General features: G+C 39.2%; 1 protein-coding gene and 1 long non-coding RNA gene across 13 annotated transcripts in view; one reads left to right on the forward strand and one right to left on the reverse strand.

Moving 5' to 3' along the window:
* GALNT18 (polypeptide N-acetylgalactosaminyltransferase 18) overlaps positions 1-15,348 on the forward strand; it is a 246,548-nt gene extending 231,200 nt beyond the window's left edge. For 5 of the 10 annotated variants that reach the window (XM_084519778.1, XM_084519780.1, XM_084519785.1 and 2 more), the window contains 2 exons: positions 6,032-6,104; positions 6,852-8,128. In XM_084519778.1, the coding sequence (XP_084375904.1) occupies positions 6,032-6,104; positions 6,852-6,982 (204 nt within the window). In that variant the 3' untranslated portion in view covers positions 6,983-8,128. Of the gene's footprint in view, positions 1-6,031; positions 6,105-6,851; positions 8,129-14,866 lie in introns of those variants that run through there. The other 5 variants (XM_084519781.1, XM_084519782.1, XM_084519786.1 and 2 more) reach the window with 3 other exon arrangements.
* Positions 2,912-26,526, reverse strand: part of LOC311437055 — a 118,290-nt gene continuing 94,675 nt past the window's right edge. For 2 of the 3 annotated variants that reach the window (XR_014693253.1, XR_014693254.1), the window contains 2 exons: positions 25,609-25,673; positions 7,775-7,990 (listed from right to left, as the gene is read on the reverse strand). This is a non-coding gene — a long non-coding RNA (uncharacterized lncRNA). Of the gene's footprint in view, positions 6,336-7,774; positions 7,991-25,608; positions 25,674-26,526 lie in introns of those variants that run through there. The other variant, XR_014693252.1, reaches the window with a different exon arrangement.

The raw sequence follows: 26,526 nt of genomic DNA on the forward strand, positions 1-26,526 counted from the left end.
TATGCTTATTTTGGGAATGCGTTAATGCTGTAAAGTCTTAGAGGTGTTTGACAATTCACCTAGTTCACTATGTCTCTTTTTCATTTAATCAGAACAAAACTAGATATTTTAGCAAAAAGGTAAGTGATCACAAGAAATGACACAAAGAAGAAAAGATTAGGACAAGAAATACATGGTAGCAAAGTGGTGAGAATTCTACTAAAACATTAATTTATACATGGTATGAAGAAACCTGCTCTGGCATCGAGAGCCATTAGGAAAGCAAAAAAATAACAGTTGCCACTCTGTGCCTGTAATTTAGAACTTATTCCCCATGATAATTTTTAGATTTACTTACCATAGTTACTGCAGTTGTTCTGGGGTAAGACATACTTTGAAGGCCTTCATGTGATATAATACTGGCACTAAACAATTAATCCTGCTCGTAGCCTGTGAGATCTTTATGGCAAGGTGCAGGTGCACATGCAGTGTGCTGGCAGCAGCAGTCTGCTCCCTGCTGTAACTGAATGTTTGCGGGAAGTATCATGTCTGCAGCACTTGCCTATGACAGTTGCTGTCCACACACGCAGTAAATCTGCTACCCTTGGCGCTGCTGCACTGATTGTCTTAACATAATCTGTTTTGTGACAGACAAGGTGCTCTGAGAGGTAGGTGATGGAGATTGCTGTCCCTGGACTTTAACCTCCTTGGGACGTGTTTCAATGCAGCATATGGCCAAAACCATGCTCTTCTGAAGTGCCTATCTGATACTCTTAACTTTGTTTTGTGTGGTAAGAGTGAGTATATTTTAAATGCTGCAGTCAGTCAGTCATTTTTAAGAAGATCCTTAGTTTCCAGTCTTATTTTTCAGGTTTACTGCTGATAGAAAGGTAGTTGTGACATAATTGCTGCCCTTTGAGTGAAATTTATCTCTATATACATCACCTGGCCGACAGCAGTTCTATACGTAGGCGATTTAGAAAGTATGCTTATGGCACACTAGGGCCCCTCTGACAGCACAACAAAGGCGCGAGGAATAAGTTTTTCCACAGTTACTCTTTGTCTTGTAGTGTCTTAATGAATTGCATGTTCATATCTAGTTGGATAGGGATATGACTGTTTCTTATGCTTTTGACCAGGTTAGCTATGCTGTCATTACTAGTTGCTGTTGTGAGATACGTATCAGGTAAGGGTTCTACAAAAAAAAACTATGAGAAAGGACATGATGCAGAAGGAAAAACCTAAGAGGTGAATCGTTTTAAGGCTGTTCCATGGTGATTTTTTTTTCAGTACAGCAGGCTCTGTTAATTTAATTTAGCTTCCAGTATGGTTGCCACAAAAACGTAAGCAGAGAATGTATCTATATGGAAGAGCACTCACCTTAGACCTCATCAGAGGGAGAACCTGTGCACAGCACTTGCTCAGCACTGTCTTGTATCTGTATCCACTAGCCTAGGAGTTGCACCTGCCTGGGATGTTAACACTGCTTTTATGTGTTATGGAGAAGTGTAATGCTAGTCAGTGATGGAGGATTCTTCCCATTTGGAAGTGTTCAGAGGCAGTAGTTTATGCTGTCTTGAGAAGCTGTAAATGAAATTTGTTGCTGACAACTGTGGTTACTGTATGTGTCATTTCCCACATATCATAGTAGGAATTGCTTTGGAAGGTAAGTTGGAGACAGAAGGGAGCAAATGAATTTACTCAATTGTTATAACATTCCACAGATAAAGCATGGTCATTTGTATCATATTTAAATAGATAATAAAAAGATAATAGATAGATATTATATAGCTTAAATAGATACTCTCTGTAGCTGTATAAAGAAAGAATGTATCTGAAAATTACTGAACATGTTTACATTATGTTCATCCCACAGATTTTTGGCTTTTGCCAGGTAGCCGTTCTGAATTATTCTCACATCCCTTTATGTCACAAAATTTAAAGATGTGCGATACTATTGCTAGCTAGAACCTTTAATATCTTCATCGATGATCTGGACGAGGGCATCGAGTGCACCCTCAGTAAGTTTGCAGATGACACCAAGCTAGGTGCGTGTGTTGATCTGCTTGAGGGTAGGAAGGCTCTGCAGGAGGATCTGGATAGGCTGCACCGATGGGCTGAGGTCAACTGCATGAAGTTCAACAAGGCCAAGTGCCGGGTCCTGCACCTGGGGCGCAATAACCCCAAGCAGAGCTACAGGCTGGGAGAGGAATGGTTGGAAAGCTGCCAGGCAGAGAAGGACCTGGGAGTGATGGTGGATAGTCGTCTGAAAATGAGCCAGCAGTGTGCTCAGGTGGCCAAGAAGGCCAACGGCATCCTGGCTTGTATCAGGAACAGTGTGACCAGCAGGGCTAGGGAGGTGATCGTCCCCCTGTACTCAGCTCTGGTGAGGCCGCACCTCGAGTACTGTGTTCAGTTTTGGGCCCCTCGCTACAAGAAGGACATCGAGGTGCTTGAGCGGGTGCAGAGAAGGGCGACAAAGCTGGTGAGGGGCCTGGAGAACAAGTCCTACGAGGAGCGGCTGAGGGAGCTGGGCTTGTTCAGCCTGGAGAAGAGGAGGCTCAGGGGTGACCTTATCGCTCTTTTTAGGTACCTCAAGGGAGGCTGTAGCGAGGTGGGGGTTGGCCTGTTCTCCCATGTGCCTGGTGACAGGACGAGGGGGAATGGGCTTAAGTTGAGCCAGGGGAGTTTTAGGTTAGATGTTAGGAAGAGCTTCTTCACTGAAAGGGTTGTGAGGCGTTGGAACAGGCTGCCCAGGGAAGTGGTGGAGTCACCATCCCTGGAAGTCTTCAAAAGACGCTTAGATGTAGAGCTTAGGGATATGGTTTAGTGGAGGGCTGTTAGCGTTAGGTTGGAGGTTGGACTCGATGACCTTGAGGTCTCTTCCAACCTAGAAAATTCTGTGAAATTTCTGTGAAATTACCCACAGCCATATCCCAAACAATGCAGAATACAGATGGTGTGGCAGGATTAAACTGGAGGCTTGGGAACCCAGTAGAGATTCTCTGTACCACTTTCATATGCCCCTTGCTGAGTGCACATAGTTCAGAACCAGGGGTTAGCACCATTAAACAACAGACAGTTTCTTTGTAATGTCCACTCCCAATACATACATTAGCCAAGGACATCTGTGTACAGCAAGTTAACTTCAGTAGGAGCTGTGTCTAAGGGAACAATTATCCCTATGAACTTCTTCCATTTTTTCCATTATGAGAACCATGGGATAGAAAAACAGCATCATTAATTTATCAAGAATTTGAATTTATTCTGAACCTCAAAGGATGCAAATACGCTCAGTTTGTATTTGCAGTATAAGACATGTTGTATTGCCATACAGCTATACAATTACACAGTGCTATCTGCCTGGCAGATCAGAACAAAAAGTGACTGTGATCCTATTTAAAAAAAAATAAAACAGATTTTGATACTGCAGGAGAAACAAAGAAAAACAGAACCTAATTATTCAGTCAATTGAGCCAACAAACTATGTTAAACCCTGTATTTTTATTGAGGCTGTCTGATTTTAAATAACCTCTGTTTTCAAGTGCTCAAATTTAAACCTCAGCCGCAGAAGAGCACTTCCATATGTCCAGTGCTGTGTTAGTTTATGGGACCAGTACATCAACTGCACTTTTTTCCTACTCTTAGCTGCTCTTTGCCTGTCTTCAAATATTACCCTAGCTCACCTCCATGTAATACTTTACTTAACGCTTTCATGTTACCCAGTTTAAGTATTACCATCTGTACAAGGTGTTACAGCTGAAGGACAAGGTACCTCTACTGTTGCACTGTTTAGACATGAGAAAATGGTATTAAATGTTTTTATGTTCTTTTTGCTTTAGCTCAAATTCATGTGCAACTTAACCAATATTATTTTCATACTAAATACTTCCTTTTAAAAACAAGTATATTAAAATATTTGGTTTTTAGACTGCTTGAACTATGTCTTGTTATAAGCCTACAAACTCTTTTAGTCCCATTTATGCAGAATGGATTTGGAAACATAAAAATCTGAAAGAATTCTCTATTTTGAGTACTTGACTTCAACTTAAAATACAAAAATGTATAAGCAAATAATTCACATACAAAAAAAAAAACCTCTATACACGTATTACTATATAGTATTGCATTTGAATAATGGTGTTAAATTTGCTTGCAGTTATTGATGTAGTTAATGGCAACCCAAATGTTTTCTTGCATAAGTTTAGTCTTCTATTTGGAGTAATTTTCCATTAGCAAGTTTTACTCATTGCAAATCAGGTGCAGAACTTGCCAGCTAGTTTTTGTGTGACTACAGCAGTAAAAGGAGCTTTTAGCGGGTGCATTTCAAGCCTTTTTCAGTATATCGTATTATGCAGTATTTACTCTCCTGAGGACTGCATTTAAACTCTAAAGACACTTTTGCTGAATTAATTTAAAAGGAAGTTAATGCATACCACGTTTTTCCTTGAAAATATATACCATATTTGCATATCTTAGCATATTAAGTTTTCAACACCACCTTTATTTACAAATAAATTACTTGTTCTAGTTCTACCCGATATTCCAAAATTTCTGATGTGCAGATAGGATTTCTCTAAAAATTGCCAAAGACAGCTGCTGCCAACAAGGTACATAGCAGACATACAAAAGAATGGTCAGACCCATTATGCTTTCTATAATTTAACGGATAACTAACACTTACCATATGAAGTGGCTGGATTTCAGGAGATCTGAGCACTGATCTTGGTTCTTCCTTTGTTTTACTGAGCCAATCACTTCTTGGGTTCTGCTTTTGTCAGCTTTCAGATAGATGGATGAAGTTTTTTACCTTTAGCATACATCTATTTTTCAAATTTCTCAGTTAGGAAGAAAAAAAAACTGACAGAACAAAAGAACCCCAACTCTGCCCTGATCAAATGAGTAGAAGTTGCATCTTTAATTCCAAAAGAAGCAAGAGAACTATGTACATAAACAATATTTGGTTACCAAATAACATCCTACAATCCAATTAAAGATGAAAATATAGAAAATATTTTAGAAGAATTTTCACTTGGAAGGCAATTAAATTAGGATGAAATGACGATGTATGTGACAAGAATATATTGCTTGTTACTTTGTGAGATGATCAGGCCACCAAGTCTGGTACCGTGAATCTGACAGTGACAATACCTAATACAACACACAAAATAGTTTATTTTCATTATTGTCTGAGTATACTGTGCAAGATCTGCACTGCAGCTGCAAGGAAATTCCTTTCCCAATATCAGTTCTTATCACCTTACAGCTTTCTGTGGGCACTAAGAAAAAAGTTATTTTCTATACCCAGGTATTGTGACCAGAGTTCCAAAGAGCCCAACCTAAACTTCCTTGTTAGAATACGTGCATCAATGGAAATACTAGTGAAAGTTTATTTCTTATTTTTCATCAGTTGGCACTCAATTTATTTCTTGGTTTCTAGCCATTGGTTTAATTGTAAGCATATAATGACAATGCAAATCATTCTGTTTCTGGGTAAAAATGGGTTAGTAAGCCCTCATATTGAGCATTCAGATTACAAAACCTTGGTTAGTAAAAACACACCTCTTCCACCCCCCAAGAAAATAAAACATCATTCAGTATTTTTGTTTTCTAGAAGAGTTACATTTTATTAAGAATTACATCTCATAAAGCAATAGGAATGCATATTTGTTCTAGTTTAAAAACCCTAAAACACTGGCAATCTGTTAAAATGTCCAAGGATAATTATCTTCTCTTAGGAAAAAGATAAAAATCTTGGGGTTTCTAATAGTGTTGAAAGGAGTTTCTCATTAGGTTGAATATGAGTAACTAGATATCTCCCTCTGCTAAGGTTGGCAGTAATAATGTGCACTTTTCATCTGGAAATTCATTTTTGGTATGCTACGTTAGAACAATATTTTCATTCATAAGGAGAAAAAGAGAAGGAACCAGGCTCTTACACATGACCTTCAGTTGCATGCTGTGAAAGGATTTTCATTAGCATTTCTCATACTGCATCTCATACACACTCAAAAATGGGGAGGAAAGGGATGTTAACAAACGCTTTCCACAGATTAGCGATGGAGAAAGAACCTTAGAAAGCAACACGTACACAAGTGATGAATTCTTCAAAACCAATCAAAAAGGTAAGACCTAGGAATATGCAATTTGCCATATTGCATACTGTAAAAATAAGTAACTAGATTAATTACCTTGTCTAGTAGACTGCCTTCAACAGTGGTAAATGCTTGCTGTTTCACAAACTATTCAGAGTCATCAGTTCACTGTAACACCATGAGGAGTCACTTCCTGACCCCTAATGCACTCCCTTTGTGAAGGCCAAGATGTATTTTGTCCAAATGATCAGCTCAGCATGCCTATAAAACGTTCTTTCATCAGTATGCTTAAAAGTAACCCAGCCCATTAAAAAAAAATCTTGTCAGTCATTGAACACCGACAATTAATTCAATAGATTTCCTGTACCTGGAGAAATCACAGCAGTTGTTGCATATTACTAACTCTAGCAATCAGTTTCCCTTAGAAAAGCATTCATTTACCAGTTTCCCACAGATATTCATACTTCCATCACATAAGTCAGATTCCACTATTTTTTGTTTACATACAGAATCCTATTTTTATTTCATTTTAGTATATTTTTAATTCCTTACCAGTCAGTAGCTGTCAATTTGTGAATCATCTATCTCACCATCATGCATTCCTGGAACTTACAGAGTTCGACTTTTATGACTGTTAGTTCTCAAAAGGTATCCAATTTATTGCTAAATGAATTTTAACTTGTTACACAGGACAGCAGCTGAATTCAGAAAAGTGATGCTCATCATTATCAACTGCATAGCATAAAGCTAGCTTTTCCTTTTCTCCACTCTTATTAGGTAATCCTAGCTATCAGAAGATCATCAATGCAAGTACATCATCGTCTGGATTTACTGTCAATATTTTCAGACAACATTTTCATCTACAAATTCTACATCTAGCTGTAATTGTCAGGCTTAGATATGGATGAAAGATTCTCATTTTAAATTCCTCATTTTTATTTTTTAAATGGGAACATATTGATTAATCAATGATAACCTATATTATCTGTTTCTGCCAATGTTTTTCCTGGAATGTCAGAAACATTTTCCCTCTACTACTGATACAAAAAGGATTCATTTTTACTTTCTGAAAAATCCCTAATGGTCTTTTCAGTCTGTATAATATATTCTACTCCAACGCCTGCTTCAATTTTCTTAGTTTTATCACCATTTTCTGTAGTGAAATGCATTTTGAGTTATCGTATCCTAAAGAGCTTCTTTGCATTTCAGTCAAGGTGTGGATGTATTTATCTGTGAGTTATTATTTTCTTAATCTTGTTATTAACAATGGATCTTTGTAATCTGGTGTGATGAAGCTAGATATATGCATGCAAAATATTACTGACAGGCTTAAATCCATACATTCTGTTTCTGATTTTTATGCTGTTATTCTGTAATTTGTTTTCCATTCCAATTACATTCTCTGTAAGACACTGTAAGACATTTCCTACTGCCAGATTTAATTGCTCTTATTTAAATACTTTAATTAACAGGATTGTGCGTTTCCACATCCTGTAGATTTAATACACATTTAAATAGCTGATCTAGAGTGTTTTATGTTCATGTAGCCTATCTAGATTAAACAAAAACAATAAATGATTGCACAGTCCATTGGTTACTAAAAACCAGTTTGGATGTGCAGATAAAGCTGCATCATTTGATGTGTTACAACTGCAGTAGTAAAGATTTATTACAGCAGTATGAAAATTTAGCATTTATGATTATATGAAATCTGAACAGCTAGAAGTCTCAGTAGTAAAATGTGACAAAATGTGATGTAAATCGATTAAATTGTTGTACCTGTTGAATGATGCATCTAATTCCATTGTTAGAGGATACTTCACAGTATTTACTCCTTGGGTACCAATAAGCAGATCTAAGATCAGTGCTCGGATGGCTGCCTGAGTATGAGGAGAGTGGTACACAAAGCCTGAGTGCTGGAGGAGGAGGAAAAAAATATTTTTCATTTAAAAAATGCTTGGACAATCCCTGTTACAACTCCACCTAAATTTATGAGATTATATGCAACAATAATTTTGATTAGGACTGAAAAAATAAATTCACATTTAAAAACAGTATCTGGTAAAGATTCTCATTTGCCTAATTGTAAATAGTGACATAAATAGCTGACAGACAATACCTTTGTAATATGTAACATTTCTGTATACAGTATTTCATACACATAATAGCAGTTAAGCACACCTAATTTTCACAGTAGTCATGGCAAATGTAAATGAAACCAAGTCTCTTTGAAGAAGAGCAACAGCTAACAGTATTCTTTGCTAAGGAATATTTTAATTTAAATAGTTAAAATTAATTTTGAAAGACCTGAACAAGAAACAGTATAGCATCTTATTAGAGCATTTGCTTTACTTACAGAGCACCTGCTGCCAAAGAATTGAAAAATTTGTCATACTGCTTTAGATTCAGAAGGAATTAAGCTTTACCTTTATATTAGCATTATATATACACTTATACTCTATATGTAACTGTAAATAAGAATTTATAAGCTCACTATCATCATCCAGTATTTCCATTAGATTGGCAATAGATTGGCAAAATCAAGTGCTGCATGGAATCAATTACTGACGTTCTCCTATGATCTCTTTCTTACTTCAGCATGATCCATACTGAAGTGACCATAAAAAAGATGAATGACTTCTAAAGATCCAGCAGGTTTTTTTGAGGGGATTATATTTGGCACACAGTCACTGAAAATTTACCCCAATGTTCTGGGGAAGCAAATGATAAGATGATGTGTTGTGAAGGTCTATTTTATATACACCTCATCACTGAATCGTTCTTTGATTCAAATGTATCAAAGTAGTAGTAAAGATCACAGTTTCCACCTCAAAGGTAGAATGAACATGTAAATATCTGAGGAAGCTGATTAAGGTACAAGTAGAGAACTAGAGACTAATGAATACAATTATCTGTATGGAATATATGATACAAGACTGAATATACCTTGTAAATACCTATGCATGTACATGGACACACACATCCCTTATTAACTTTCTAACACTTTTTTTTCAGAAATAGACATGGTTAGGCAAGCTGGTAAGAGCAGAGATTTTTTTTTTTTTTTTTTTTTTAAAGTACAATACTATGAGCTTTAATGTGATGAACAAAAAAGAAGTGGGTATAACCTTATAGTAAATTGGTAAAAAGAGCTATCAGTTCATTTTCAGGACTGCTGACAACCTGCAGCATTCATTTAATACCCCTCATTTCTACAGGTAACGAAATCCTGTATAAGTTGCATGCCCAAGAGTATTTCTAGGCTATAGAACCCTGTTTCAGTTTAAAGCAACACCGTCACTTCCCTGTTTTCCCTCACTTCCCTGTTTTCCCTGTCAATTTTCTTTTTCCTGAAAATTTGAAACCCAATACAGCAACTTGCGGCTTACAGAACCCATCACACCTACTTTAACAACCTGAGCAGCATAGGTCACGTCTGGCAGCTGGCAGCTGTGCCAAGTACAAACATTGACTGAATTGACAAAGTCAATTAGCTGCTGTGAATTACTTATTCCACTTTAATGATGCCACATATCCACATTCAAATCCTTCCTTTAAAAATATTCAAACCATGACACAGGATCTCTGGCCTTTTCTGCCATGCGTTTTGCTGTTCATACATCAAAACACAGCTTTGGCAAACTGACTTCAGAGAAACAGAAAATTATTTGGTCCTGACGGTGGAGAATTCTTACTGAAGCAATTTAGTTAATAGAATGGTAAACTATTAAATACAGCCAGAAATCAGAACAATTTTACACTGATCAGTAAAAACGTCACCTGATTAAAGGAGCCTGTTGTGTAGTATGAACAATAAATAAGCATAAGGGGAGCTTTTAGGCCAAATAACTAGTGTGAGCTATCAGTACTTTTTGACAAGGGATATGTTACAGAAATTTCCTAATGCAACCTTTTTTTTTGTTGTTGGTGTTATAAAGTCAGAGAAGGGTTTCTCTGCTTTTGAAGGAAGTTTAAGGACTGTGACATGGTACATAGCACCAATTCTGCAGTAGCAATAGTATGATGGGGCAGGAGTTCCCAGTTAGATGGTACATGTACACTGTACAGATGTTTCCAGTAAAGAAACTGCATTTAACATAACTAGTATTTGCAAAGCAAGCTGTACTGATGTTCTGTCCCATTTGTAGCCCTCTGGATAGCAAGCCTGTTAGTGAAACTTTATGAAAGCTTTCAACTAAGCTTGGTTCTGCAAGGACCAACACTCCAGAGAGACCTGTCCCACCCTGCTGTTCTGCAGAACAAGTATGGGAAGGGGAAGGTTTGGGAATGCTGCATCCATGACCACACAAGAAACCAAAACAAAACCCACAGTACAGTTCAATAAAGAATAATTACTTTGTACAGGTTGTTATCACTCCAGTTGTAACCAAGAATATAAAAGCATATACTTGCAACATGATGCTCTTTCTAAAAGCATGTTAGTAGTTGCATAGTAGTACACATGAGACTGCCTACCAAACATCCTTGTACTGCACAATGTTAGAGTTTGCAAGTACATCACAAGGCATTGTTAGATGCTGTAGTATTGGCTAAATTCTGCTTCAGTGAAAGACTTAAAAGGAAATAGCTTAGGTATGGCAGACCTGCAGAAAGTACAATAATTTGAAAGGAAGTCAGAAGTATTACTGTGTGCCACTGTTCTGTGAGCCTGAGTTACCACATATTCTAATAGCTATTGCCCATAAAAAGATGGATGACTTGAAATAGCATATACAAGTACGCTTATAAACCACTAAATCATTTTTATAAAGTCTAATGGTACCAGGAGTTAAGAGCATTTGTACTTCTCAAATTGTTTCAACCCGCACCACAACACCCATCAAATTTTCAGTCAGACTTAGTAATGCTGTCACACTCAGTATGTTTTTATAAAATAGTTGACCTGAATTTATTTATTCACTTGAAACTTCTACTGCTTTTGTGCTGTCCCTCATCATCAATGATGCTAATCCTAATTCTGTTCAACTGGGAAGAATTCCTCTGTAATTTGTTTCAGCCTATAGAATCATATGCTATGAATCATTGTAAAATACATTACCCTAGGCTACCAAATTTTTGCCTTTAAATTGGAAAATAGAAGTCTTAACTAGGATGGTAAGAGGGAACCAGACAGGCAGACAATTCACCTTTCACATTCAGTTAGCCTGAAGTGTAGTATTACAATAGACTGTTTTGCTGAGCAGTAAATACGACTGTCAAGTTTTACATGCATTTTACTAAAATAGCTATAAATAAAGAATTAAAGAACACCTTTATCTATATATGGTTCTAGGATTCTAAATGCACATGATGCTGACAGACTGCAGAAACTATTCAGTGATGCTGTAATTTGGAGGCTAAGCCAGAGCTGCAAAATGTAGTATTAGCTTTCAGTGAGTATCGCATGTTACTTGCTTTGAAGTGGAGTTATTCCATTCTTGTGCTTTAATGAATTATACAGCTAATTCAGGCCTTGCAACATATAGTGAGTGCACTGTCATCACCCTAGAAATACTAAAATAATACCACTACAACAGACTTGCATTAAGCATATGAAGGAAAAAATGAACACAAGAAAATTAAATAATCTAACGTTTGTATGTGCTATACAAACCCTTCTCCCTGTACTTCAGAGCAATTATTTCATTTATATGCTTACTGAAAGGAACCAAAGCTGTGTAGACTGCACCCTCTCTGTGGGATTAAGCCGTGGTTCTTGCACAGACCTCACATCTCTCCTAAGCTGAGTTGTTCCACTTCTAAGAGGACTGTAGCTTTTATGTTTCTCTTTCGTAAAAAAAGAAAATAATAATCATCTTCCTAAAAGCATCTCTGCTGTCTCCACTACTTAACATTGGTGTCTCTTTTGTGTTCCATACAGAAGCCTTCAATGTACTCAGCAGAGTGATTTTCAGTAGGCAGTACAGAGTGCTTTACAGTTTACCAAAAAGAGCTTTCTCTGCCTTTTTTCTGTTCTAAGTCACTTGTTTCTGTTAAAAAGAAGCTGAATCAGGAAAAGGAAGGGGTGTCCTTGGGAGTGGTTTATACTCTCTTTCTGTAGCTGCCACTAGTTCTTCACATGTATGCATTCACTGTAATAGCAAGGTGTGCTCTCCATGATTTAGAACAGAGGAAAAAACATCTGTCTCCACTGTGAGCATTCTTCCTATCTCCTGAAAGCCTCAACAGGTGTGGAAGCCATTTGGGCCTGTTCAAGTAACAGAAACCCTTGACCATTGAAACAAGTAGGATTTAGCTAGAAGGACTGAAAGACATTTCAACTCAGCAAGGCATTATTTAAGACTGTGCTACAGTTTGCTCTAGGTAGCAGAGCAGTAATTAGGTGACCAAGTCCCACAAACAGTCCTTGGTGAGAAAAGAAATAGGTACCACAGAACAGGATTCACAAAATGCAGCCAGCAAACTAAGCAGATGCCCCAGTCCAGCTGCTGAAGAGACAAATAACTCCACAGGCCAGACCTGAGCATCTAGTAATCTCTTGTCATAAGCATAAAATTCTCAGGATGGACACCACAGAGTTCATTTCACAGCATTTGGGCAGACAGGAGAAGCAAGAAGAGGTCTACCAAGGAACACTTGCATTTTAGCTGTCATGCTTTCCATAAAATGGAGAGAATGAATTCTGATCCTTCACTTAATGCAAATGAGTTAGAAAGGACAGGCAAGGCCTAGAAGTACCACACCTACATTCATATCTCAGATGCAAAAATTGGGCAAAGAAGGGCCTGAACTACACTCTCGCATAGCTGGTTGGTTTTCTGGGCCAACCTTTTTCCTCTTGCTTTTTCTGTTCAAGATCTAAACTGAAGATGTCCTAGACACCAACACTGAAAAAAATGCCTAACTGATACATGCAAATGCTCGAGACAGATACAGAACTAATTAAGTTCAATGACAGAAACACGAGCAACTCCAGCACCAGTTGGAAGATCAAGAAGTTGATCTGAAAAAGTTTATTTTTGTCAAATAGAAAATATTCATTATGTTGAGTTTTGTATTCATAGGCCCTCATTCAAAGCTCACTGATTTTGTTTAAAAAAAACTCTCACCAACTTCAGTGAGCTTTAGCAGGCCACAGTAACTTGGGGGGGAGGATAAGTGAACAAATAGCATATAATAAAGCTTTGACTAATTTCCTGTCATAGCTACTTCAAATGAATTTTCTGTGTGTCAGACAGTTACAGTTCTTATAGATAGCTTAGAGTTTATGCTGTCACCATACACCCACATTTAAGTACCATTATTAATATGGATATCAATAATACTTATACAGCAGTGGAAAAATACAGTTCACTCAGCATTTTGTTGGAGAGGTATATTAAAACGCCTAGTGTATGCCTGGCTGTCTAGTAAAGTAGTTGGTGAAAATCATATCTAGTAGGCCTACCAAGGAGAATTTATGTGAGCCTCATGTTTTGAATTCTGTGGATTATTCTGGAAACAGTCTCCTATCCAAAGAGATATTTAAACCTTACAGTTTTCAAACCTAATTCAGTGTTTCATTAGCTAGTCAAATCCCAAAATGTTTCTAGATGTCACTTCTCAAAAAAAGTACTTACTAAGTATGACTGGGTGACAGGAGGAGAGGAGAGACTCCCCCTTGTCACCTGGCTGAATGAAGCAGAGGCTGTGCTGAATGGAATGAGGTACCCTTGCCTGAAAAACAGCCTTCTCTGAAGAGCAAACTCAGCACTTCTATGAGATTTATGCAAATATCCTTGTGATTATGATAGCCATCTGTCACACTTCTGACTTTCTGTAACACGGACCTGAAACAAACTGGTAAGCTATAGTGGTTTTGGGAGGATTTTTTTTTTTTTTTTTGATAGCAACTATTACTCCCCATTGTACAAATACGCAATTTAAATGTGCGGTTGCTCTTTCTATACTCCAGCTGTACTAATGTGGTTGTGCTGACTTAGACTCCATTCTCTGATGTGCAGATTAAGCCAGTAATTCTCTATTATGGACATCCAACATCCTCTAGAGACAGACAGCCTTTCAGACTACTGTGTAAATTATTCTATGCTGTGTACCTTGGAAGAAGGTTCCCAGACAATGTGTACAAGTTATCATTCTTACATAGGAGAGAGGATTAAACTCTCAATAAAAAGCCAGAATTAAAAGGAAAAAATGTAATTTAGTCATCTATCTGATTATTTAATTGTTCTTTAGGTCTATAGTTAATCGTGTGATAACCTCAATGACTTAGGATTTGCTGCAGTGAAGATACAGAAGGGCCTTCAGCACGGCAGTATTAAGCTGATGGCTGAATGAAGCGTATATATTGAGGATTAACAACGTAAGATTACAGAATGTTCGTTTCAGAATTCAAGGAATAAATTATTTTTTGCATTTTATCCTATGGGACATCCCTGGCCAAGGTATTCATTCTGTTTTGTATTTCTTTTTCCCGTGTTTCAGAGGTGCAGCATAGCCTCTAAGCTAGGTAAGTGAAACAACAAGGAAAGCTATGGCCTATGTTAAAGAGCACAGCCAGAAACGCAGCTTGATTCTAGACACCCCACTTGCTGAAATGCTAACCAAGCAATTGAAACTATTCTAAACTGCATTAAGGATTAAACCAGCCTGTGACAGAAGGAACCTTCACTACAAATCCAACCTAGTGCCTATCATGTCTCTAACAGTACTTTTTCACAGTAATGGTGAACTTCAATAGATGGACACTGGAACGTTCTCTATATTATTATATGGTAGCAATGCTACGCCATCACAATCTAAACATTTATTTTTTCTCTCCATCTTTAAAGGGAGGTCCAATCCAGAACCGAAAATCCAAGCGTTGCCTGGAATTGCAGGAAAACAATGAAAATGAATTTGGATTTCAACTTGTCCTACAGAAATGCACTGGACAGCGCTGGTCTATAACAAATGTCTTGAAAAGCTTGTCATCATAGCAGACTAAATTTTTTTACCCATTTCTCTTGCTACTGTGTAGCAAATACTGCATTGTTGCCTGCTGTACTGTATTTCCTATCTCCCTCTCCTTCCCAGTTCCTTCTCTCCCCTCCTTTCTGTCCCTTTGATTTTATTTTGTGAGTGTGTGGAAATTGGGTTTGTGGGCTGAAAATAGACATTTTTATTTTACAATTATGTTTTCATGGCATTTATAGAGGTGTTGAATGATAGGTGATGGGTAGGCTATCCTAAAATATTTTACAACTGTAAATAGAAAACAAATGGAGAATATTTATAACTCAAACTTTTATTGAATAAAAAAGTCCAAACACTATTACTGTCTAGCTGTCTCCAGGGAAATCAGCTTAGAAATTAAGTAGTAGTTTCACTGTTCTCATTAACCCAGGCCTGATCTTTCCAAGTGTCTGCCAAGTACCAATCTTCCCCAGACTTGTTAAAAGCCCTTCCGCAGCCAAAGCACATGGGAGGAAAGGGGGGGCAGTGCTATGCAGTTCTGCATGCATCATGCCCAGCAATCCAGAGGTGATGCCAGTTCCTTGGGTATTAACAATACAAGCTGCACAAGTTCCATGACTTTGGTTCACGGCTTCCCTAGAGAAGCCAAGTACTGGCTTACACACTATCGGCATGTTCTCCTTTACAAACTGAGTGACAAATCAAACAGCAAATTAAAAGTTAAGCAGCAGGTCTACAGTCCAGCATTGTCTTGCTATGTCCTCCCCACCCCCTTCCCCAGTCAGGAGCATGAACATATAAACAAGATAGAAAGCACTCACAAAGAGGGAGTTAGTAGTTTTCGTTTTCCATAATCTGAAAGGTGAACACAGAAATGTATGCTGGCTCTGCAACCAACTGGAAGTAAGGTCATTCAGTTCTATAGCTTCTGAACTTTGGCACTGACCTGCCTGCACTAGAAATGAGAACAGAGTCAGGGCTATGAAAAATTCCAACTGGGGCATGTACTTCCATGGAGGTACAGCCATCTTGGAGGTTTATCACACAGGAAAAGAATGCCAGTTTCAAAATACAGACAATCACCATAGAGCTGTGCTGTTAATAATGCTCACTTACTCCCCTGTTTATGTTTTCTCAAAATGTAAGGATCAAAAAAAACAATGCGTATCACATACAGCCTGGTACCAGATACTAGTGTTCCTAATTCTGTATGTGCAAATTACAGCTGAGCAGCCAGTGCTTCAGACTCATTTGGCTAGCACTGATGGTAAAAAAGGCTTTGTGGTGGTCTGAAAAAGTTGTATAATGCTGTTCTGCACGGGAGAATGCCTGCTACTCCTGCCACCTCTGACAGACAAGCAGCAACAACATTCACAGAATTTTCTAGGTTGGAAGAGACCTCAAGGTCATCGAGTCCAACCTCCAACCTAACGCTAACAGCCCTCCACTAAACCATATCCCTAAGCTCTACATCTAAACGTCTTTTGAAGACTTCCAAGGATGGTGACTCCACCACTTCCCTGGGCAGCCTGTTCCAGTGCCTCACAACCCTTTCAGTGAAGAAGTTCTTCCTAACATCTAGCCTAAAACTCCCCTGGCTCAACTTAAGCCCATTCCCTCTCGTCCTGTCACCAGGCACGTGGGAGAACAGGCCAACCCCCACCTCGCTACAGCCTCCCTTGAGGTACCTAAAAAGAGCGATAAGGTCGCCCCTGAGCCTCCTCTTCTCCAGGCTGAACAAGCCCAGCTCCCTCAGCCGCTCCTCGTAGGACTTGTTCTCCAGGCCCCTCACCAGCTTCGTCGCCCTTCTCTGCACCCGCTCAAGCACCTCGATGTCCTTCTTGTAGCGAGGGGCCCAAAACTGAACAGAGTACTCGAGGTGCGGCCTCACCAGAGCTGAGTACAGGGGGACGATCACCTCCCTAGCCCTGCTGGTCACGCTGTTCCTAATACAAGCCAGGATGCCGTTGGCCTTCTTGGCCACCTGAGCACACTGCTGGCTCATATTCAGCCGACTGTCCACCATCACTCCCAGGTCCTTCTCTGCCTGGCAGCTTTCCAACCATTCCTCTCCCAGCCTGTAGCTCTGCTTGGGGTTATTGCACCCCAGGTGCAGGACCCGGCACTTGGCCTTGTTAAACTTCATGCAGTTGACCTCAGCCCATCGGTCCAGCCTATCCAGATCTTCCTGCAGAGCTTTCCTACCCTCAAGCAGATCGACACACGCACCTAACTTGGTGTCATCTGCGAACTTACTGAGGGTGCACTCGATGCCCTCGTCCAGATCATCGATGAAGATATTAAAGAGGACCGGCCCCAGCACCGAGCCCTGGGGGACGCCACTAGTGACTGGCCTCCAACTGGACTTGGCTCCATTCACCACGACTCTTTGGGCCCGGCTATCCAGCCAGTTTCTAACCCAACGAAGCGTGCGCCAGTCCAAGCCAAGAGCAGCCAGTTTCTTGAGGAGAATGCTGTGGGAGACGGTGTCAAAAGCCTTGCTGAAGTCAAGGTAGACCACATCCACAGCCTTTCCCTCATCCACCCAGCGCGTCACTCTGTCATAGAAGGAGATCAGGTTCGTCAGGCATGACCTGCCTTTCATAAAGCCATGCTGACTGGGCCTGATCGCCTGCTTCCCCTTCAAGTGCTGCATGATGACTCTCAGGAGGATCTGCTCCATGAGCTTTCCTGGCACTGAGGTCAAACTGACAGGCCTGTAGTTTCCTGGGTCTGCCCTCCGGCCCTTCTTGTAGATGGGCGTCACGTTTGCTAGCCGCCAGTCGATTGGGACCTCCCCCGATAGCCAGGACTGTTGATAAATGATGGACAGTGGCTTGGCCAGCTCCTCTGCCAGTTCCCTCAGTACCCTTGGGTGGATCCCATCTGGCCCCATCGACTTGTGCACATCTAAGTGCCGTAGTAGGTCACCAACCAGTTCTTCATGGATAATGAGGGCCACATCCTGCTCCCCATCCCCTTCCACCAGCTCAGGGTACTGGGTATCCAGAGAACATCCGGTATTGCCGCTAAAGACTGAGGCAAAGAAGGCATTAAGCACCTCCACCTCTTCCTCATCTCTTGTAACTAAGTTTCCCCCCGCATCCAGTAAAGGATGGAGATTCTCCTTAGTCCTCCTTTTTGTGTTGATGTATTTATAGAAACGTTTTTTGTTATCTTTAACGGCAGTAGCCAGATTGAGCTCCAGATGAGCTTTGGCCTTCCTAATTTTGTCCCTGCACAGCCTCGCTACTTCTTTAAAGTCCTCCTTAGTGGCCTGCCCACTTTTCCAAAGCTTATAAACCCTCTTTTTCCTCCTAAGATCAAGCCACAATTCTCTGTTGAGCCAGGCCGGTCTTCTTCCCCGCCAGCTCGTCTTTGGGCACGTGGGAACAGTTCCTGCGCCATTAAGACTTCCCTCTTGAAGAGCGCCCAGCCTTCCTGGACCCCTCTGCCCTTCCATTACTGCTGGTATCTTGAGATGAAGACCTTAGACACCAGCAGACTGCTTCAGAGAGCTGTGCCAACACCAGTACTGCTCAGGCAGCTTTCCCAGCAGCAGCTGTTGGGCTGATCCACCCCAAGTTCCGGTTCCCTCAGGAACTGGCTACCACACACCCCACAGATGTGGGCTGTGTCTATGCCAAATCCTGCCAAGGCAAGCAGAATAAAGCATGGAGCACAACCTACTTCCTGGCACTCCTTCCACCACAGGTAAAAAGAAAGCAGCAGTAGGTTAGCTTCTTAAAATCAACTATTACATTTCATCCCTTATCACTCCCTATTTTCATATTTTTAACATTCTCTGGACAAAAGTATTTGCCTTTTTGCTCAATCTATGTCAACACCAAGATTTCCAAGTAGTTTTCCCCTCTTCTGATAGGAGAACAGACAAGAAATCCTGCCATGTTGGGTTTGGTTCAATGAGTGCACCTTCATTCTGGTTGTTTCTAGTTCTTACAACTTTTCTTTTTTTTTTTTTTTTTTTCACTGCACTGTTCCCTGGTTACCACAGACTTAGATAAAATGGCTTCAGCCAAAGGTAGCAGCAAAAAGTAAGAACTCACTCTGCCTTCACTCCCTACCTTTAAGGAGGTTTGAATACAATGCCATATCACTTCATGTCAGCTAAGATTGGGATGCAGAAAGGAAGAAACAGTCTGATGAGAGAAATCAGAACACTAGGATTACTGTCCTCTTTATTTCGAGCTGCTTTACTTGTACATAAATTCCACCTCTTTTATTATTCGTTTGGACTTTTACATCTGTTTGTTAGTTTAAGAAACAGTCATAACCTCCTTTGGAGCCAGTTGTGTGTCAAATCGTCTATTGCAGACTGGCTTCACATTCAGGACCAGCTGACAGTATTGTTCTTAATGACTGGTTAATGTCATGTGGCATGTTAATTATATGTGTGCAACCTTCTGCTATATGTAGTTATACTAGCTTCTCAAAGAAAATGCACAGCCAACAACAGAAGCAGCTACAGCCAATAAAGACCAACTTTACACCTGCACTCTGACTGCCTTCAGAGGTCCCTCAGGCCTGTTTGGCTACAGACTCACACTAAAATTAGAACACTTAAAGAACGTCAGTAATGAGTGTCAAGGTACCACAGCTGGGCAAAACTTCACGCTGTGGAGAAAACAGGAGGTTTCCCACAAGGAGGCATTTTGCTATACATGCGAGCCAATCCTCCTGCATGCTGGAACATGTTAAGCATCCCAATGGGAGAAGGCTCAGTACACAGCATGCGTAACCTCTATAATCATTCCCAAGTTTAGCCACTGACCAACTTGAGTTCTTTTTCACAGGCAAGTAAGAATCTCCTGAAGACCAGATGAATGAGGAGGAAACTGCACGATGAGACAGAAAAAACACAGAACTCGTACAGAGTATCATGATAAGCCTCCTTTCAGTAAAGACACCAAGGCTTCAGGGCATGGAGATGCAGCCATATGGTCTCAAAACACATTTTCTTCTGCATGCCTCTTCTCTTGGAAGAGAAAAAAACAAAAAAACAAACAAACAAAACAAAAAAAAAAAAAAACAGTTGAATGAGCATAACTGAAGGACACAACCATCTTTTGCTACATATGGCACTATGTTATGAACTGCCTCATTGTCACTTTCTTTTTAGCTACACAGAAATTACATACATAGAGCAGCGATGCCTCACACTGAAAAGGACAAATAATCACTGTAGTGAGTGAAAAAGAACAACCTATCTTCACTTTTCAGAATGTTTTAAAGCATTATTCAGTCATCAGTTGCCTCAAAGAATAAAAACATTCCCAGATCTGCCTTTGCAATAGTTTATAAGAAAAAAATAGTTTCAAAGATGGAAAGCTAGCACTTAAGGGGAAAAAAAAAAAAAAAAAAAAAAAAGAATATTCCCCAAACCATTTGGAAAGCAGTGGTGATTTATTCCTCTTCACTTATGTATGGTCAGATAACAAAATACCAGAAAGATCGACCAAGTCAGCCCCCTCTTCCTCCAGCTGCCACAGAACTGCTCCCAATATATTTTGATGACTTTTTCTTTTCAGTTACCTGTAACCTATCTACTATCTGCTAAGGATATACTGACAAATAACAGATAAAGAAAATTTCAAGGAACCCTAAGCAATCCTCCTACTGTACTTCTTAAAATATTTATGGACAATATGCATTTATTTTCCTCTATCTCCTCAGCTATAATTCATCACTGTTCACAAGGGTATCCCCTACTGTGGTTTCTAAAGGCTAAAGAAATTCCACTGTGTGTCTTCTCACAACAGCTGCACATGGGGCAAGACAACAGCAACACAGAGGAAGGGAGCTGTGGTGCCCACAAGAGCACACATGTGCAGTAGAACACCTGGATGTCTGTGGAGAGAAGATAATAGGGTCTAGTCTGTGTCAGAGATTCCCTAGGTCCCTCTGGAACTAGGCTGTACAGTCTTCAGAAGAGATCCAGGTTCTACAGCTTCATTCATTTATTTGTTTATATATTTTCACAAGGATAGAAGTATTCAAGAGCCTGGAGTACCAAGACCACACCTGTTCATTCCCGGCTACAACTTGAACAAGAGGACTCAGGAGTCCTCTTGGAGTCTCCTCACCTGCCTGGTCCTTCCTGTGCTTCTCTGGGCTTCTCTTTTGTAGAATATTGTCCTCTTTTGCTATGAGGGAGATAAGTATTTTGGTTTCATCTTTTTGTAACACCTGAAATTTAAACTGAGGCATTTAATCCACCAACATCAGGTCTTAGTTGTACTGCCCTCATCGTCTTTACTAAAAAGAAGTTAATCAGTCAACAGCCATGACTGAGTCTTTTATATACATTGACCAAGAGGCAGTTGCAAAAGTGGAAATAAAGTAGCTGTTGCTACTCTACTGAGTAGCACTGGATACTCAGCTGGAGATACAGAGCAAGGGATTCATTCAGATTTCAAGGTTACACATCCAGAGAATGCACCACATTTTTGCTTATAACTTTAATTTATATACATACACACACAAAGGTATATTTTATCTATATCTATATATAGATATAATGTGTGTGTATATGCACAGGCATACTGACCCAAACTGACTGTTCACTGGCAGAAAGAAGATCACATTAAAGTGCACTTCATCCAACCACAGTCTTAAAGGCCTGTCAACAAGACACTGAACTGAAAGGCTTCGAACATAGTTTTATCACTGTGCTACCCAGAATACCTTCAATGCTGCTTCTGTTTTTAACACAGACCAAAAAGCAGAATGTAGCTTCTCACATTTAATCTATTGTTCAAATAACCATCAAATATTTTACACAGACTCAAGTCAGAATAACTTTTTAAAAATGGAATACAAAATAGTTGTGCTAATACAATAGCTCAGGAGGTGATCATTAAGGTTTTTGAATAACTGTATTCTCTACTGATTTGCTGGAGTGTTTCTTGAATTCTCTTCCTATGCACCCCACTTTTATCATGAACATACTTAAAAGCATAGAACATGAGGCTTGGCAATGTCATTGATAGCTACATTCTGAAACAGCAAAGCAATGTATTTTTTGTTTATTGATTAAAGTTAGCTTTGCAGTGTCAGTTGGAAGTAACTACTTCACCAGAGTTCAGTCTCATTATGCATAGTCTCAGAAGGGGATCTTTGTTGATAGAGCACCTGTAAACTTCTCATAACCTCACAGAAGTACATTTTTCATCATAGCATATTACTTCCAATTAAATACATCTATTTGAAGCACATATCTGATAGGACAGAACTTTCCAGTTAAATATATATATTTCCCCTCCTACAATATGAAAACAACATATACCTAGTACTTACAAAAAGACAGATGTAAGTGGATGTTTTTGGCTTTTAAAAGAAAGAGTGATTCCAAGGAAACAAACCCACTGCTTAGAAGGTGTTGACTTTGGTCAGATCTGAAGACAGAAATAGGAGATTAAGTCCATCCTTTAAACTCTACTGACATCCTTGGTCGGCTGTATTCATGTTGGAGGTACTGACTTTCTGTAAGTAGTAGTACACAAAGTTTTTAAAATACTGAAACTTTCTTACCACCACCTCTTCTGACAGTTAAGCCTGGGTGCCCTATAACCCAAGTCCATAGCTATCCAGCAATCTCTTGTTCCCTCATTTATCCACAAAAGGTAAGTCTGATTGTTGATCTAAATTCAAAGGGCTCTTCATGCCTCAGCCTTTTGGGACATAAAAATGCTTGGCTAAAGACAATAACTTGGTTAAGTCTACAGTTGAGTAAATCCGGTCCCCAAACCACAAGCACAAAATCAAGCACAATGGCTGCAGGTTTGCCACCTCTCAGCCAGGCAGGAGCATGAAAACTCTTGTCAGCACACACAAACAATACAGTAAGCCTCAGCCTGTAATTTTGTCTAATGTAGTTCCCTAAAACTTCCCTAAACTTCTCTCATTGTTACAGTCAAAGTCTCAGTGTCTTATTTTCCCGTATCTTCAATGCTTCCTCCAGAGCTGCCATGCTAACAATTAACCTCAAGAAGACCTGTTTGTTTTCTGAAAACAGATAGATCGTCTGTTTTCATATATGACAGTGATTCTCATACCAGCTGTGAATGTTTTGCAATGTCAAATGACATTGACAAAATAGTGCTCATTTCAATTCAAAACAATCCACCAAAAATTATATGTGTATCTTCAGCATTATTAACGGTTCTCTGTGTATCATATTTTTGCTATTTACCATTAATGTATCATTTCCTATATTCTCCTAGACACTGTTTAGCTGTAGAGAGAAATGTAAGACTTTATCACTTAAACTCTGAATTCTATGGAAATGCTCACTAAGAGGAGATACTAAAAATAGTTCCAAATACGTCTCCTAATCATCTTGAATAACCAGTGACAAACCACAGTTGAAAGCTCCTGCTGCTTCCCCGAGTCTGAAGATCAGTGTGTGCAGTTCTTACTCCAGAGCCAAATCCAGAGCCAAATGCTTCCATGAAAATACTGGAATAATGTGCAAACTTGCGTGCCAATGCCTGCTACTAACGGACATCAGTTCTCACCTAGTCTAAGTCAGCATACACACATTGACTTTGAAGAATAGCATTAATTTCATGCTATGAGGAATCAGTCTGGATCCCCAAAACACTCCACAAGTACAACTGATACACAACCTCACAAATAGCCTGTTCATGCATTCATTCGTTTAAGTAGCGCTCAGAACTCACACATGCACTGTAAACATATGTTATCTTACCACCCAAACTGGATGCTGAAAGTGCCTTTCTAAATAGCTGAAAAGTATTAATCAAGCATTGCAAATACAAGATTTCCTATGGGCAGCAACTTGCCAAAAAAGATCTTGTGGTAGAAGTATTTATGCTGAACATACCTAGTCAGATTCAGCAGCCACTTGGAACCAGCTTGTTTTAATTAAGAGATCAAGAAAGAAAGATAATCATCATGCTAGCAAAATGAATCACCTGAATTTTTACTTTCCTCTACATGATACTGTATTCATATGCTTTGCTATAGAGATCACACAGGGAAGGAAAAAAAAAAAAAACATACTACAAAAACAGTATCAGTAAATCATTTCAAATTCCCAGCATTTATCTTTTCTCATCACTCTTACTTCCCTATTCTAAAAAAGTAAAGTCCAAATTATATCAAAGTACTTTGACTTCACATTCTCCCTTTTTCCAATCTGTGTATATTGTGCCTAGGCAAGCAGGCCATCCTACTGTTTTGATCTATTAAGTATTACTGTTTTGTCTATTTAGTATTCAACAAAGCTGATGGAAAGGGTTCTCTACTCTCATTGCCATAGCTTTTCTCCTTTTCATTAGGGGAAATGTTACCATGGGATAACAAGGGGGTTTGTTTCCAGTCCAGAGCTCATTTCTGCCTTCCAAAACCTTCAAGAAACTGGGTTTAATGAGTGTTAATTTGCTAAAAATTTTGCGTATCACTCCCAAATTAGTTTATGTTACCAGCTCTCTCTTTAGTTCTTTGATCTAACAGAAAAGTTTGAGTATCTTACAGCATATGGCAAAAGAGAGACTATAGTGTCAGAGTCAATGTTTTATCATCTTTGTATGAAGTGGTATTAACATGATGGATGCATCTTTGAAGTGATCTAGAGTTTTCTCTTCTATGGAGAAAGAGACTATAAGACTTGGAAGTCAGAGAACAAACAAGATTATTTTTTCTCTGCTATCACAAATATTCCTTGGAGCTTGAAGCTGAAAGAGCAAAGCACAATGGTAAATATTGATGTTTTAACATTTGCTCTAGGAGAGGGGCAGTTACCCAGTTGGAATGGAGGTGCAAAAAATATGAAAAAGAAGATGAAGAAAAAGTTGATCAGCCAGATTATACTTGCTAAGTCTAGTTTATGTTTGTATGTTTTATTTTTTATGTTATGTTTTATGTTATGTTTTATCAGGCATGTGCTGATATTCATATAGCTGTTGAACCTCTGCAACTTGTGCATTTTCCTTCCTTTCCTCCTACCTCCAGTCAAAGGCTGAACACCTGATGCTACAACTACAATCCATCATAAAACAGATGCTGTCCCTATCTCTTTTCACAGAATCACAGAATTTCCTAGGTTGGAAGAGACCTCAAGGTCATCGAGTCCAACCTCCAACCTAACGCTAACAGCCCTCCACTAAACCATATCCCTAAGCCCATTGCACATTACAAGTGTCCAGTGTTCAACCCTGAAATAGCACTGGTATTACCTTTGCTTTTAAAAAATGAGCAGAAATCCCTCTGGAATAATATGCCAGCAGTTGCCTATGAAAAGAACAGTGGTATTCTTCACAGGTTTATACAGCACCTTCCCCACTTCCCCAGGTGCTCTATTGTAAGAGTAATAACCCCCACAAAAATAGTGTAAAATAAACTCGACAACTGTAAAAGTAAACAAGCAAACTGAAACAAAAAATAGAGAAAAGCAGTAGTCCAAGTCAAACCTTGAAGCCAAACAAGCAAACACAAGATTGCAGGCAAATAACCATTTCACAACTGGAAGGTTGAATGGACTTGAAGGACTATCCAAAGAGGTAATACAAACATTGCTGCAAAGTATTCTTAAATTACTCATTAAGCACACATTTGAACAGGCAACAGTTTTTACCTGGTTCTCCTCAGGTGCCTGGAGAGGACCTCCCGACACTCCATAAGCAGCAGTATCACACTTCCCTGGGAGCAGCACATAGAGAGATCTGGTTACCAAGACTGATGTGACTAACCCCAGTTAACTGTTACTAAAATACTCACCGTAGGAGTCTTGAGGAATAAACAGAAATAAGGAATTAAAAAAGCATTGCAAAATTGGCAGGAGGATGAAAAAAGGAAAACAAGTTCTAGGAACCCAAATCACTTAAGAAGTAAGGGCGAAGATTTGGGGATAAAAATAAATTTATTTATAATAGTATCACAACTAAGATCACAAATCCAAGTAAACACAACTTAATCTAAAATTACCCAAATCATTCAATTTGAAAATAAAAATCTCAACATATATGTTAACTTTATATGCATATTTACAGCTGCTTTTCTTTACTTACTTAATGAGGTCTTTATTTTCAAGGCAGCCACAGTTTTATTATATAGGCAGATTTAGAATATAGAAAATGAAGTTTTCATAACTACTTGCATCCATCCTTATACAGTTCTTTAGTTTATTACAGTCCTTCTTTATTTACCCTAAGGTACTTGCTGCCATCTGCTACCCTTTGCTCTTGTGTAGATTATGGGTGTACAATCAGTTAATATTAAGGCTTTTAAAACAATGCGTTCGCGATTTTCATTCAAAGTACATCCCAAATGTTGTTCTCCCAATACAGTTGTAAGACGAGTAATAACCTTACCAGCTACTTAGTTCTTTTGGATATTATCAATGACTATATCTATCTAGTAAGTTTTCTTCAGTTACTGCCAGCAAAATACCCCCAAGTGCAATCCTTAGAAAATTTCCTGTAGAATTAAGTTGAATGTGCTGTGTTATTTTTTTCCTCACTTTTCCTTCTCTTGATAGGAATATTTAGACAGC

Source organism: Aythya ferina (genome assembly GCF_964211825.1).
Source record: "Aythya ferina genome assembly, chromosome: 5".
NCBI classification, from domain to species: Eukaryota; Metazoa; Chordata; class Aves; order Anseriformes; family Anatidae; genus Aythya; species Aythya ferina.